General features: G+C 39.1%; 1 protein-coding gene across 1 annotated transcript; it reads left to right on the forward strand.

Annotated features, from left to right (window-relative positions):
* The first annotated feature begins 936 nt into the window (after positions 1 to 936).
* On the forward strand, positions 937 to 15,665 carry mki67 (marker of proliferation Ki-67). Its single transcript, XM_065257760.2, has 16 exons — positions 937 to 1,071; positions 1,523 to 1,626; positions 3,665 to 3,746; positions 3,867 to 3,982; positions 4,090 to 4,162; positions 4,680 to 4,734; positions 4,841 to 5,578; positions 7,096 to 7,331; positions 7,416 to 7,944; positions 8,029 to 8,153; positions 8,246 to 8,420; positions 8,517 to 8,627; positions 8,710 to 9,695; positions 10,015 to 10,069; positions 10,878 to 13,208; positions 15,086 to 15,665. Exons 2-16 carry the CDS (start codon positions 1,538 to 1,540, stop codon positions 15,175 to 15,177), a joined length of 5,793 nt encoding a protein of 1,930 aa, XP_065113832.2. The 5' UTR covers positions 937 to 1,071; positions 1,523 to 1,537; the 3' UTR covers positions 15,178 to 15,665.
* Positions 15,666 to 16,337: the final 672 nt, after the last annotated feature.

Here is a 16,337-nt window from a genome sequence, read left to right on the forward strand (position 1 = left end):
ATCCCTTTAAGATAATAGGGGATGTGTATCAATTCACATCCAAGTTGTATGTGCACTGTATGTGCATTTTTAGATGATTAAACACAAATTTGATTATAAAACAATATTAAACAAATATATTATGTCCCTAGGTTTGGTCAACTATTTAATACACTGAATAATTATACCCAAATAAATATTTAAAGTCGCTCGATAATATTCTTTTTTACTTTTGAATTTGACCTTATTCATTTTGGATGCTAACGTATACTATTTTAATGCTTTTTTGCTTTTATTCCTATACATTTTAGTAAAATAGTGTCTTAATTTGTATTACATCTTTACTACCTTTGTGCACTAGTAGGCTATGTGTTGGTAAACGTTTAACGATAGAAAAAGGCCTTTTATTGTTTTTCAAAGTACAGTAAAACAACGTTTGGTTTAGCTTTTTACATTAACTGTTGTCTCAGTCTTTAACATAATAATCATCATCATCATCATCATCATCATTTATCATAATAAATACTGCTGCCTACGCCCTCTGTCATTTCGATCGAGATGGGGCGGGCTCATGTTTGGTTTAAAAGAGCGGTTACAATTCAATGTGATTTCATTGGCCACCTTTAAGGTCACTTTATGTCAACTCTAAATTCTATTGGCTATAAGAAGTTGCCTACATTATCAGTAGCCAATCAGAGGGCTACGCGCGGATTTTTGAATTCGTTTCAAACATTGGGAGTTATTCGCCTTTTATCCCTCCGCTAGTAAACAAAAAAGTAATCCCGTAATTTTAAACAATTTTTTAAAATATGAACATTTCAGTAAAGTCTGGATATGGTTTAATATTTATGATGCCATATTATATGTATATATAAGTTTATAACTGCTGGCATTGTTCGTCTATTTTGCGGATGGATATATTTGACTGACCGTAGCGCGTGTCGGTGTGCACTGCTGTTGATAGTAGTAGTAAGTTGGAAGATCTGGAGCGATCGCGACGATAAGCCTCATGCTGGATTAATGTGTTTTTATCAGTAAAGTCACTTGACGTCGATGGGATATATTTTATTGTACTGATTTACGGAAACTCAGGTAATGGTTATAAACGACGTTTATAAATAGTTTTCATGTCACAGGTACAGATAAACTGCTGAAACGGTTTTTACTGCAAGTGCTTTGATATAAACAAATACAAAATCAGATTCATCAAACGATAGCATTTAGTATTTTTATATTGTCACCAATATATGATACTCATTTGACCTGACTAGTAAAATACATTTATGGTTATGTTTCCGCCTGTTTTTTGTTACTCGTTGGCCATGTGCTAATGGTTGCCAAATTATTTTACTCCCATCTATTTACGCATTTAATACTATATAAAATCGGTACATCAACATTGTATATTTGGATGTCTTGTGTGTGTTTAGTATGGACCATTACGTTTAACAAAAATACACATTACTGAGGCATGAAATGTTACATAAAAAGTGTGCGAAAATGGCTCTAACTTACTTTTTTGTGTCCCTTTGTGTTAAATAAGGTAAGTTGTTTTAAAATGCCTTTGTTGGGGAAGATTGTGGTGATCAAGAGAAATGGAGAAGACGGCACTGAATTTCCACTCACAGCGTCATGTCTTTTTGGGAGGTACGTTAAGTAACAAACCTTTAATTTTTAAATTTATTAAGGGCCAGTATGAAGCACTGATAGGCATTAAAACAGACAAGAGTTTAAACAATAACTTTACGTTAATATCACTACAACCCGTGTCTCTGTATGAAGACGATTAAAATACTTCAAAACTAAAACATTAACTTTAGATTAAATGCATTAGATTAAATGAGACATGTGCTGTTTAAAACATTTGATGCCTGGCGGGTTGTTCGTTTGATGTCAAATTATGCAGACCTAACCACTTTAGCCAATCAGAATGCAGAATACTAACTAAATGACAGGAAGTACGTATCGACGCACGTTGTATTGACGCATGGTACGACTGCATGGGATGTATGACTTTTTATTTATATTGTTTCAGACTTAAAGGGATAGTTCACCCCAAAATGACAATTTTATCATAAATCACTTACCCCTGTGTCTTTCTAAACCACCAAGTGCTCAGATTGTCTTCAGAACACATTTTTATATATTTTTGATGAAAACTGAGAGGCTTCTCTCTGTCCCATTGACTTCAGTTAGTATCACACTTCTTTTCCCCAGAAAAGAATAAAACGCATCACCAAAAATGTCCATGTTCCATCAGTCATTCAATAATAATATTATTAAGCGACAAGAAAACTTTTGTGCGCAAAGAAAATAAAAGCGACCGACTTTATTCAACAATGTGTACTGCTCCTTGGTTGTTAAAAGCACGTTCACGACCAGACTACGGCGCATGTTGCTGACATCATTTGCTGATGTAGTTGCCAATGTTTTTTCCACTTTTTTATTTAAGCCATTATGCAAACATTGTAAACAATACTTAAATAGCCCGTATAAATGCGCAAATTACTTGCCAGCGTATTCTGTGTCTGTAGGTGATGTCGGCAGCATTCGCCGTAGTCTGGTCGTGAATGCGCACTGAACAACCAACCGCAAAAGGGATCCCGCAGGCCAATAACTGAGTAAACCCTGATTATGGAGCTTTGTTTTTAAAAACAAACACAAATTTATATAATTACAATCACTGACATAGCATTAGCATCAATAATACACAATTCACAGATTATGGGGGCGTGCACACAAAAGCGGCTGGCATATGTTTTCAATTTTTTCCAATGGAAGCTTGTCGTTTTTCAAAAAAGCTAGCAGCTAGCACTCTGCGTTTTTTTTTTTTTTTTTTTCAGCGCCAATAGTTAAAAGATATGCAACTTTGGGTGAAAAGCTCAGCTCGTCAATGTCAGTTCTCACACGGTCATCCAATCACAGTGATGGAGCGGTGGGAGAAAAATCACAACAACCAACCGGCACATAGTACAACGACTAATAAACAAAGCAAAAGTATCACCGCAAAGCACTCCGCTGCAAAAACGGCTGGCATTCGCCACCCTCGGCTGGCATTCGGCGTTTTACATTTACATTTTACATTTACATTTTGTCATTTAGCAGATGCTTTTGTCCAAAGCGACTTACAAGTGAGGTAAACAATAGAAGCAATTATAGCAACACAAGAACAGCAATACATAAGTGCACTGGAATAGTCTTATCAAGTCCAACACAATATACATAGCCAAGGGTTTGTTAGTAATTGTGTTTTTTTTTTTTTTTTTTTTAGAAATTTAGAGATAAAGAGAGAGATTAAGGTAAATAGAGAAAGATAGTAAGTCCGTTATTAGTGTTTTCATTCGCGTTTCAGCCGCACAACCCCTTATGCATGTAGAGATGAAAGAGAACATTAGTATAACTGTAGCTATAGATTATATGACACACACAAGGTGTTATTTTAGTGGTTAAAGTTTGGTTAGACATACAGACACAAACAAGATATCTTTAGATATTTGGCTCAGGACAGTGTGATGCCTTTGCTAAACAGCAGACTAGGTGATGCAAAAATGTTTGATGTCACAGTGTAAGAGTTTGATCAGTATGCACTTTAGAATATCTTACAAGCACCATGCATATATATTTTAGTATTTTTTCACTATTTTTTAAGCAATGAAACATTTGTAATATTAACTTTGTTTTTTAGGAAGCTGAACTGTGACATTCGCATTCAGCTGCCACAGGTGTCCAAAGAGCATTGCAGAATTGAGCTGAATGAAAATAAAGAGGTATGTATAATGTGATATATATATATATATATATATATATATATATATATATTATCATCTTTTTTCAAAACGAATATCTGACAGAAATCTAAATGTAAGATTTCTTTATTCCTGTTTAAGCTCATTTTGACAAATTTGAGCTCTGTGAACCCCACACGTATAAATGGAGAAGCCCTAGAACAGTCTGAACTATTGAAGAATGGTGATCTTATCACAATTATTGATCGTTCTTTTAGGTGAGTCCTGTAAATAATATTAATAAACACTGGTCATGTTCGAACTTCTTTGTTGAACATTGTTCTTGTTAACATTTAAAAAAAATAACTGATGTATTTGTCTTCAGGTTTGAGTACCCGCCTCCAAAGACACCGAAGAAAAAGAGGCTGTCCACGACTGGAAAAGACAAAACACCCCAGGTGTGTATGTGAAATGAGTCTTGTTAAGCGTGTTCACCATGTGAACTGAACCGTTTCAGGGTATGTTTGTCCCCCAAAGTTTGTTTAGTGTAACTAGTGTGATCGTGCCGTACCTGGGTGTGGTACATCTAAACCGTACACTCATAGAAATTAATGTTAGAATTTTAAATGTGGCGTGGCACTTCTCAACCAGTGAGCAGCCCCCTTAACTGTTATGCTCGGAGAACCCCCTCCCATGATGCAAATTTCCATGTGAATGTATCGAATGACTAGAATTTCACGCGCGAGTGAACTCAAATGTTCAAGCGTCGAATTACGTGCGAATAGCGGGTTTCTAGGACTTAAGTGGCACTCATAGTAAGATTGTTTAGAAATATATAAATAGACAAATAGAATGTAGACATATAGTATTGTACATGTAAAACAAATGTACTTTTGGCCTAGAATGTCTAGAAAATGGCAGGTATTCTGTGTATTATCTATTGCTTACTATAATTTTGGTCTTTTCTTTGTGTAGCAGGAGAAAAGCACCCCTGTTCCTGTGGAGAAAAGGAAGTCGGAGCATTCGATCGGTCAGTGACTATGAGATTGAATCAGTCTTGACAGTACTCTTTTAGAAATGTTTGCAATGTTTTTTCATGATTCATTTCATATAAATGATTTTGTGTGTATTTACAGACACCTGTTTAAAAGATGGAACCAATTTGCCTCAGCCTGTTGAGCAAACAGAGGGGACCGCAGATGATGAGAAACCTAAGAAGAACAGCATGTCTCCATTTGGTGAGCTTTGCCAAATGGTCAAGCAGGACCTGGCTACTAAATCACCATGGAAGTCCGGAATAGCGAAGACGCCTATTGCAAGACCTCAAGTAAACCGTGAGGAGCTTGACGTTCCCACAGATGTTAAAAGTGGTCCTGAACAGGTCACGACACCACCAGCCAAGAGGCGAAGATCCTCAAAAGGCAGTTTCCAAGATACGGCTGGAGCTGCTGTTCCTCAAAACTCTCTGGATGCAAATCTGGAGGAAAAAACTGCTGAAGATATCCCATCGGTGGAGTCTAGCACCCCATCATCGTTGGAGAAAAGTGGAACTCCTGTATCTCAGAAGAAGAGGACACCCTCAAAAACACCTGAGAAGTTCAGCGCTGGTGAAGTAGTCCAGCAAATTCTTCTAGAGCCACAAACTGAGGAGAAAACATCTAAATCACCTAAAAGAAGGAGAAGCAGTTCATCTCAGAATCAGAGTATTGCTCTCCAGATGTTCTCGAGTCAGCCTCAGACTCCAGTATCAGAGGAGAACACAGATGTTAAATCATCACCCAGAACATCCCCAAGATCAAATGCAGGCAAAAGGTTTCAAGTCCAAGATGTTTTGCAGGAGATGAAGAGCGTCACATTTGCTTCTGAAGAAAAAGGTAAAGTTGCATTATTTTTCCTTTGGTAAATGTCTGTGCTCATAAACAATGGACATTTAGGGTGGGTTGCACCAATAAGCATTAGACCTAAATCTGGTTTAAATTAAATCTTATTTAATAATTCTGTTGCACCAAACTTTAAACCTGTTTTAAAATAATCAGTGTTATATTTAAACTTATTTTGATCTAGGTTAAATTTTTACAGTAAAACTTTATTATTGTTAATCCTGTTGCTCCATTACTTAAAACTCTGTAACTGTAATTTCAGTTAGGGATTAACTTTAAACTTGCATATGAGGAGGTTTAAATAATTTTTTTTACAATTAAATGTGTGGTTAAATCATCAGAAACAGATACCGTGAGCATGGTGACACTATTCAAAGATGCGTTTATTATAACGTCTCAACAGAAGTTGGCGGCTCAAAAAGATTATTAACAGCACCGGTGACAGCTACCGATGTTTGTACGCGCTTCTCCTCTGTCAGTCAGAAACTGAAGGGCAGTGAATGAACAGATGCGGTGGCGCTTCATGACATGCGTCGGCACATCTTGTTCATTATTTCACAATATCTGAGCTTTGCAATATTTCCTCCCACATTGCTCCGTTAATCAATACAATAGATCGTTTTAATAGATGGGCAAATGTTTTTATTTGAATTAGCCCTTTAGATAACCGATGCATGTAGGCAATTTATAATACAAAAATAACATTATCACTGGCAAATTCATCATGGCCAACAAAATAAATTGCAGATGAAGATTTTAATACAGGTTAAGGGGCCAGTCACACCAATAGCGTTTATGGCAGTTGCAGGCGCCTTTTTTGAATGATATTCTATGGGCAGGGCGCGTTTGCGCGCTGTTTATGCGCGCCGAGCGCCTTGCGGTTTTTTGCCGCCTGCCGCGCACGCGTTTTTGAAGGAGCGCTGAGAGCGGAGAAGCGCCCGACGTCATTCGTGTCTTTCCATTGTCCAATCGAATGAGGGGAGAGGCGGGCCTTACGTTGTGGTGAGTGAAGTTTACAGTTGCTTTGAAGAACCGGACACCACTCGCTCACTCTCTCCTGTGTGTTTGTGCACCTCTCACCCTCAAACAAGGTCAGAGCAAGCGTCCTCTTTTTAAAGTTTCTGCTGATATGACAGTTAACAGCAAAAGAGCGCTCACGCTTCCATATTTGATTGACAAGACAGCTGACTCGGTGGTTGCTTAGCAATATGAAAAGCCGCGTCGCACTGCTCTTTTTTAAAAAAAGGCAGTGCGTCGCGCCTTGCGTTTGCAAGCGTTTAAAGCGCTTTTGGTGTGACTGCAGCTTAAAGTTGTTTTAATCAAAGATTTGTTAATCTGTGTTTAAATTTAAGTTAAGTAACACCGCTCCAATTAAATTGAAACTGAGATCAACAAACTATAGATTAGCTCTAAACTCTGCTTAATTTACCCTCCTTAGGTAAATGATGCAGACAATTTATTTACTGTTTACAAAGTGGTGAATAAAAACATTGTTGCTTTTTGTTTTACAGATACCACTTCAGTAACCGAAAAGTGTGAGGGTAATGAATCACAAACTAATGTAACCGTTTTGAAATCAAAGAGAAAGCGGGTCTCCTTTGGAGGTCAGTTGAGTCCAGAGCTGTTCGACAAACGTCTGCCCCCCGATTCCCCTCTTCGCCGTGGAGCCCAGACTCCAAGAAGAAGTCTGGGACCTTCTCAGAAACCCCAATCTCTCCTACGAAGAGCATCCACCATTGGTCTTATGGTGAGAAAATATTTTTGAGGCCAATTCAAGTTTTAGATATAAAACTTTGAATGTGTTTATTCTGAAACACGTCTTGTTTTTTAGGCTCTTCGACTTAAGGAAATGGTTCCAGAGAGCTCCAAGCCTCAGCGTAGTCCTGCCAAGAAAGCTTCACCTAAACAGGCAGCAGCTGCCAAAAAGAGTCCATCTCCTGCCAAGAGGTCGCCGGGTACTAAAGCTAAAACTCCGTCACCAAAACCTAGAAAGTCACCTTCTGGTACACCCAAGGCCTCTTCACCTTGCTCCACCCCTGCTACAACCAAGACACCTGCCTCTTCTAGAAGAGCTTCGACTTCAGCAATCAACAATGGGTCTGTACTCGAGACTCCAACTGTGCAGGGCAGATTTTCAGTTTCCCGTATTAGCACACCATCACCTGTCCAGGATCAGGTGGATGAAAGTAAAGGAGAGCAGGCTGCTGTAGAAGACGCACCTCAGGTGTCTGGAACACCAAAAATTCCATTACGCAGGAAAAGCATGAAATCCGCGAGAAAAACTCCCAAGAGTGCGATGAAAAGTGCACTTGAGGTCATACGGTCAAGACGCAGTGGAGCATCACGGGCCAATCTTAAAGGTAAAATATTTAAACAATGTTTTTTTTTTTATATTTAGACAATCTTGAAGTTAACATGTATCTGGTTTTGCTCCTTTTTGAAAGTGTTGAACTCTTGGGCTGATATTGTGAAGTTTGGTCAGACCAAACCTCCGACAGAAGTTACAACTACGAGAAAAACTACAAAGAGCACTGTGGCCAAGAAGACAACTGTACTTTCAAAGCCCAAGGTAAACTACAAGATTGTTTGATCGTGTTCTGATTCATATTCATTTAAATCAAAGGTTTTGGATGTGTGATTTATTTGATAATACCCTGGCAGACCCCGGCACGGAGGCTGAAAGATGTCGCCAGCACAGGGCATGCCGCTTCTCCAGTCACCATTGTTGTTGGCAAAGCCCATTTAAGGACTAACCAGTCTGTTGGTGCTGCCCCTAAAATTGTGTCTAACTTGGCACTGTTCAAGAAGGACATGAAAATGGATGAGGACTTGACAGGTTTGTTCAATGCTGGGGAAGACTGTTAACATTTGAAAGCAATTTATGGTATGTTTCTAAGTACCTGTTTGCTTTTTGAAATATTTTGTGTTTTAGGTGTTGCAGACATATTTAAAACTCCAGCTAAACCTATGGTTCCCATTAATAATGCATGCCCAGAGACCCCTGTGGATGAGTTTTCTGTCATGAAAACACCAGAAGAATCAGGTAGGTGTTTTGCACAAATTTTGAATATTATCTACCGCGTAATGTTTTGCAGTTTTATCAATAATTTTTTCTGCCCATGCAGGTGAGATGATAGTATCGCCATTGAGTGTGAAATCCACCGCTAAGCTTGAACGCTACGACAAGGAAGCAGTAACCAGACTTCTTCTGGATAACCAGGATGGCAGTTTATTAGGTGAAGACAGCCTTTCTCAAACTGCTGACAGCTCGCATGACACATCAGAACCAGAGGAAATGCTCCCAAGTGATGAGACGGAGGAAGAGCAGGGTGTTCCTGAGAAGGCAATCAAAACCCCAAAACAGGCCGCACCACCATCCTTGTGCCTCACTGGAGTCAAGCGCCTCATGAAAACACCCAAACAGAAGGCCGAACCGATTGAGGACCTAAGAGGAAAGCTGCTGAAGACCCCCAAAGCACCTAAACGTGCCCAGGAAGAGTGTCTGGAAGGAGTCAAGGAAGTCCTCAAGACTCCCAAACACAGAGGAGTTGCAGTAGAAGACATGGTTGGAGTTAAACGAGTGATGCAGACACCGAAAGTGAAAAGCAACCCTGTACTTTGTGCAGCGGGTCTTAAAAGGCTCATGAAAACACCTCAGGAAAAGTCTGAGCAACACGAAGACCTCACTGGTGTGAAAGAACTGATGCAAACACCTAAATTAATGAGAGAGCCAGTGGAGGATAAGTTAGAGATAGAAGAGAAGAGTAATCTTGCTGAAGAAGATCTGACCGGACTTGAACAAATGATGAAGACTCAAAACCACAAAGGACAATCATTGGAAGATGAAATTGGAGAAAAGAGTTTGTTGCAGACCCCCAAAGAGAAGGTGGAGCTTGTGGAAGACTTGACCGGAGTGAAGGAGTTGATGAAGACTCCAAAGCACAAAGGTGAACCTGTGAAAAATAAGTTTGGGATCAGTAAACTGATGAAGACCCCTCAACAGAAAGGGACACCGACAAAGGAGGACTTTACTGGCATCAAGGAACTCGTTGAAGAACCTGAGATCAGCTCTGCCTTAACGGCACAAAATAATGTGACTGAGTCTGTTGAGGTAAACATCAGTGATGCTCACTCGTTTTACACTGTTTTAACATTAGATAACATTGTCACAACTCTAGTGTAAGGCTTGTTTATGCTTTATAAAATGCTTTTCCATTGCATAGTACCCTACAGTTTGGGTCGGATCAGCTTACTTTTAGGAGCTTTTTTCACTGGGTACAGTACGTAGTACATGATGATGAGTGAAAGCCAAAGTAAAGTGAGTTGGCGCGACCTGACCTGTGGGGTACTATGCAATGGAAAAGCATCATTATATTGTTTAGTTAGGTTTTTTTTTATCATTAACTGATTATTCTTGATGCAATATATAGGTACAAGAACCGGTGACATCTGTGGAGAATGGCTCTGCTCTCGTACCAGCTGAAGGTGAGTTAGTTTGGATAATTCAAAATGTTCACGCTAATAAAATTCATGAAAAAAATGGACACATTTTGTCACTACTAGTGATGCAACGTATTGGATAGAAACCAAAAATCCTGGATGCAAAATTTAAACCGAAAATGACAAAACAATTATTTAAAATAAAGTTTTTGTATAATTGTATTACTATTAGATAATTTTATTTAATGATTCTGAGTTGGACTACGAACCAATAAAATAATCAAACTCTTTTAAAGGTAACACAACAAATTGGACACTGGAAAACTGCAAAACTTTATATCTTTTAATTTAAATAATGTAAAGTTTTAGAAAACCATTACATGCAAAACAGTAGTAAAGTAATGCAGCAACTTAGCAGCCTTGTTAATACTAAGCTTACATTTGTTTACGTACATTATTCGTTTCGTGAATGGAAAACATGTAAATATTTTTTATAATAAACCTGTTTGACAAACTAGACTGATGTTGTATATTAAACACAAAGATAATCATGAGTGTAGTTCAGGTAATTCAGGCAGTATTGTGCTACTTGATTTATATGTTTGAGTGAGGTAAACTTTCCATTTAAGTGTTACATTTGTAAAACTTTTCTACATTATCGTTTTTAAAATGTCATGTAAAATGCCCTGCTGCTGACTTTAAACAGAATAATGCTTAAAAGAGTTATTCATTGTTTATTGTAGTAACCGTTTATCTAATTATTCATTTTGTTTTAAAGCTATATTTTAATACAACATAATGTAATGTTTTTGTTTTATTTATTTGATTTTTTTTTTCTTAACTTCTCTTGTAGACTTTGATATGGAATGTGACAAAGAAAATGTTTGCCCTGTTGAGCCAATGGAGACTGAAGTTTTAAAATCGGTGGATGCACAGAGCACTGCTGCAGAAGTTGATCCACAACTGATGAATGAAGCTGTGATCCCCCAGAAAGACAATTGTGACCAAATCGAAGAGGAGCCAGTTTCAGTTCAAGTTACTGATGTCTGTTTCTCTGAGGTAGATGAAAACAACAAAGAGCAGTCTGAAGAAACTGTATGTATCTCTGAAAATAGCAGTGTAGCTACTGAAACTGCCCCATCTTCATCCGCTGCTGAGCAAGAGGAGGAGGTCATAAAAGCTTCAGTTGCCAGCAAAACCCAGCGTGGCAGTCGAGGGAGAGCAGCACAGAAGTCCAAAGCACCTGCAGCGCTGTCATTAATTGATGAAAGTGGTCCACCTCCTTCTAGCCCTGGCAGAGGCCGGAGGGTAAAGAAGCTCATTGAAGTTCCAGAGATTGCTGCAAGCCCAGTCAGAAAATCTGCCCGTGGGAAAGTCCCCAAGCGCTGCTTTGAGGAAGAAGAGGCGAAGAATACTCAGGCTGTCCAAGCACCTGTAGACTCCATGAAAAATGAGATCTCGGCCTCTCTACCTTCAGTTACTAAGACCAGAAGAGGAAGAAAAGCTCTAAAAGACGAAGCTGAAATTGAACCTGCTGTTGATGCACAGTGTTCTGATGCAAAAGCAAATGAAGAAGAGCCAATCCAAGCCCCTGTTCCTAAAGCCGGCAGGAGGAGAATGAATAATAAAATGGAAAGCCAACCTTCAGAAGAGCAACAGCAAACAACTGAAATTGTTTGTCAAGAAAATTCTGTTGCACCAGATGATGTCCCTTTGCAGACTTCAGTAGCTCCTGAGGCTCCCATTGCTGCAACAAGAACTAGAAAGGGAAGAACAACAAAGAAGGAAAGCTTAAAAGCCCCTGAGCCCACCCCAACTGTGGAAAGTGATATGACAAGCACTGATGTTGTAGTAGCTGAGAAGCCACAAGCTTCCGTGGCAAAGTCAGGGCGAGGTAGAGCATCTAAAAAAGAAACTGTCAAAGACAAAGTTATGGAAGAGGATCCTAAGGTTGAGGTCAAAGTTGACAGTCAAGAAGATCCTGAGGCACCAGTGGTCAAGTCTGGCAGAGGACGAAGAGCAAAACAGCAGAAACCTGAAGAAGATGATAACCAGGCTCCTGTAGAGTCCAGCACACATGTAGTTGTGACCGAGGAACCCGTAACCGAGGTGAAGTCTGTCAGAAGAGGTAGACAAGCAAAACAAATAAAAGAAAGCGTTTCAATTGAAGCTGAGGAGAACGTTGTCAGTGAGGTAGAACAAGCAGAGGTCCCTGTTGTGAAATCCATGCGAAAAAGGGGAGCTGCTGCAAAGGAAGTTGAAATCGTGGCAGAGGTTCCTGTCAAAAGAGGTCGCCGTGCTGTTGTTGATCCCACACCTCCTGTCGCTGTATTGTCCGGTCGTGGCCGTAAAGCTGTTAAGAAGGTGGAACCAGAGGTTACAGAGGAAACCGCTTCATCCGAAGAAGAAGTTAAGTCCATTAAACAGACCAGAAGAACAGCAAAGGAATCAACAAAAAATGAAAATCCAACACAGGCTAGTTCTGAATGTGTTGCTGTTGAGAATACTGCAGAGAAGGTAGGAAGAGGAAGTCGTGGCAAAAAAGAGAAGGGATCAACTAAGGACACCCCTAAAAGCCTTACTAATGAATCTGCTGCAGCTGTGGAAGATGGTGAAGTGAAACCCTCAAAAACTGTCAACTGGAGTCCAGATTTGGCTGTCTCTAAAGACGTTGAAGAGTTTGAACCTTCTTCAGATGTAAAAGAAGCACAGCTGAAGAAATCCAAAACGTCGTCTGCCAAGATCTCAACAGAAACCCATCAATCAGTCGATCCGCCACCCAGAGGCCGCAGAGGTAGAGGAGCAAAAAAAGAAGAGGAACCCTCTGTTGAAGACTGTCCAGAAGAGGTTCAGATAAAAGCCAAACCACTGAGGAGAGGGAAAGCAGTGGCTTCAACAGTACCTAAATCAGAACCCATTGGCAACAAAGCATCAACTCCTCTTAAAAGGAAAAGGAATGAGGTGTTGGAGGTAACTGAAGAACCAGCAGATAAAGAACCTTTGCCAAAGAGAAGAGGTAGAATAGCCAACACCACTGAAGTCTCCGGCAAAGAGAAAACCCCTGAAGCTGAACCCACGCCCAAGAAGACTAGTAAAACAACGGCAAGAGGACGGAGCAAGGCAGCTCAGGAACCTGAACCAGAACCTGCTCCAGAACCTGCTCAAGCTCCAGAGTCCATTTCAGGTGAGCCTACTGTTGCTTATGTGTATAAAACTGAGGCTTTGCAGAAAATAGCAGGACCATAGTTGCAAAGTAACAGAAGATCTTAAAAACCATAAAATGTTTTATTGAGTACGTTTACATGCACAGAATAAGCGGATAACTATCAAAAATCTGCTTATTACAGAAAACTGTTTTCATGCGTTTACATGCAAATCAATAAGCCGGCTATGCAGACAACTGCGTTTACATGGGACTTGAAGAATTATCAGTTTTCTCGCAGACGTCACCACCTGTAGTACACAATAGTCGTTCAAAAAGCCAACGCCATATCTGTCTTAAGCTGTACTGTTGTATCTCTTCTCGTGTCTGCAGAACCTGTAAATGTAACATGAGCTTCTATTGTAACATTTTCTCTGCCAACTGCTTTAGTCGAGCGGAGACTTGTATGCGTTACTTTGCGCTTACTTCCGCGTCTGACATTTATCTCTCACGAGCGGAGACATGCGCACATGGACAAAACCGTGAGAAAGCCAGTTAAGGTGTTTACATGCCACGTGAAATCGGTGTAATGAGCAAAAAAACTACCTGTGCCGATCGTTTTTTGCTTACGCCGTTTATGGGCTTTCCCCGATAAAGGAAACCCGTTTAACGCGTTTACATGACCCCACGTGTTATCAGTTTATTAAGCATAATCGGCGTAAGACTGTGCATGTAAACGCACTCATTGATATATTTAGGACATAGTTAAGGGGTGGGTAAAAATGGTCTTAGAACCATTTTCACAACAAAATGTTTGACCCGTGCTGGCAAAAAGAGTTGAAATGAGCACATTTTCAAAAATGAGTGTTTTATATTTTGACATTCTCTATTGAACAAACACATTGTTGACATTGAAACAGACAGCTTTAAGATCTACTGTAATGCAAGGCTCTAATGTTACACATCAGTGCCCGGTTGCATGAAACTCCTTAAGTGAGGGTTTCCCTGAGGGAGAAAAAAACCCTGAGGTAAGGGATTTATTTAAGAGCGTTGCAACAAAGGTCTTAACTGTCACCCTTACCTAAGTGTTTATACTAAGTATTTTACGGTAGTCTCTGCCAAAACACGGCAGCGGAGAAGCGGTTGCTATAGTTACAAAATCTCACAGCGTAAACAAATCAACGCATGCAGCTCAACAGACGGCATATTTGTGTACAATGAAACATCGCAAATAACAGACTGTAAAGTGCCGCATGTATAGAACCTGAAAGTAATTCAAACTGGAAACACTTTAGATTGACGGACGATCAAACCGCTATTCTCCTAATAAATGCGCATCACTTTTCTCGAAGGGATTATTTCGAATGTTCTTAAATAAACATAAAATCAGCCATCGCGTGTGACGTTAAGGGACCTCTTATAGTCCCTTAAATTTTTAAGGGAAAATGGGACTTAAGGACTTTCTAGCAACACATAGCAGACCCTTAAGGTAATACTTTAGCATTTAAGGGTAAATACTTACTGACAGCCTTAAGGTTCACTTAAGGGTTTTTCTTGCAACCCAATTTTTATTAAGGGGACCCTTAACCTTATATTTAAGGGATTTCTTAGCTTAAGGACTTTCATGCAACCGGGCACTGATATTTTTCCCAACAGTTAAGACAAACAGATTATATCTGTGTAAATTTTTTGTAAAAACAGAGATTTTTACAATTTTCTAAGTCCAAAATGTCACACATCGACATTTATACTGTCTTTTGCCTTTAGCTCAAAATTAGACTGTGCGCATTGTGACTGATTTTGCCAGCATGGGTCTCACACATTCATTAACCGGTGCAGCTGATAGGTCTGTTGAGTAACTGGGTATGTGTTAAGTTTGAAATTGTGTTTTTGTAGTAACACGCTTTGGTTTCATACAGGGCCAAGCACTCGTAAAGGCAGAAGTGTAAAGAAAGCCGAAGTAGTGGACTCTACTGTGGCAGCTCCTGTCAGGCGCACCAGGAGGAAGTAAAGCACTGATCTTACAGAGTGGTCTTAATCTTCAATCTTAGGAAGAAAAGTTTTAGTTTTATATTTTTTGACTTTGATTATGACTTTCTATATCTACAAGATTATTTTTTTTGTCTGTGTAATTTTAGCTGATTTTATATCGAGGAAAAAATGAGTAATGTTTATGTACATTTTATCCAGTGTTTTATATACGTTTTTGTTACATTCCTCTCTTTAATCCTGAGGCATTAAAGCATACTGGAAAATTAGATTTTTCAGCGTCATGCATGAACAAAAATGTTTTAAGACTTTCTACTTGTGTACTGTTAACTTTTTCTCTAAAGAATTGTTCATCCATTCCCTTGTTCTTTGTTTTTAAAGATATTAAAAAAAATTGAAAATATGACGTGAAAACATTGAGCTGCTGGCAATCTTTGGCACTGACTGGGCATCATAACGGTCCTGTACATGGCGTGAATGTTTTCATTAAAAATGTCATTGTTCATCTGATGTTTTGTTTTTATCTTGAGGTTTACAAATTCATATTAATCATACACATTTTAGCAAACTAGATGATGTAGCGAACCTGGCTGTCTATAAATTGTAAAGGGTATTTTTCCTGCTGAAAGAATAGTTGATCAAGAGACTGTATACCCATCTATTGTATAACATGCAAGAGTGCTTGTGTCATCAATTTCTACAGTAAACATCCTTATGTTGAGGTGTATTGGATGGGATTATCACTGTGAAAAGTACAATTTGAGTGTATAAAATTTTAGATTTTAACTTGCTTTGGATACCACATCAACTTTACACCTTAAAGAGGACATTTTACAAGCCTTTTTTAAGATGTCAAATAAATCTTTGTTGTCCCCAGATTACGTATTTGAAGTTTAGGCTCAAAGAAACCATGTAGATAATTTATTGTAGCATGTTAAAATTGGGTGTCCGTTTTAACGCAAAGAGCTGATGAGATACAAACACTGATCGACATGATGGTGGTTTGTTGAAATTGAAACTCGGTTTTGCTGTCAATTATTTTTTTCTCCCTCAAGATGGCAGTGCCATGGTTGGATAGTGCAGATTTAAAGGGGTGGTATTATAATAATAAGATCCCTTTTTGACAACACAAGGGGAGACAAATTTCAATGACTTATTTTTTCACATGCTTGCAGAGAATCG

The sequence above is a fragment of the Paramisgurnus dabryanus genome, chromosome 1 (assembly GCF_030506205.2).
Source record: "Paramisgurnus dabryanus chromosome 1, PD_genome_1.1, whole genome shotgun sequence".
Taxonomy (NCBI): domain Eukaryota; kingdom Metazoa; phylum Chordata; class Actinopteri; order Cypriniformes; family Cobitidae; genus Paramisgurnus; species Paramisgurnus dabryanus.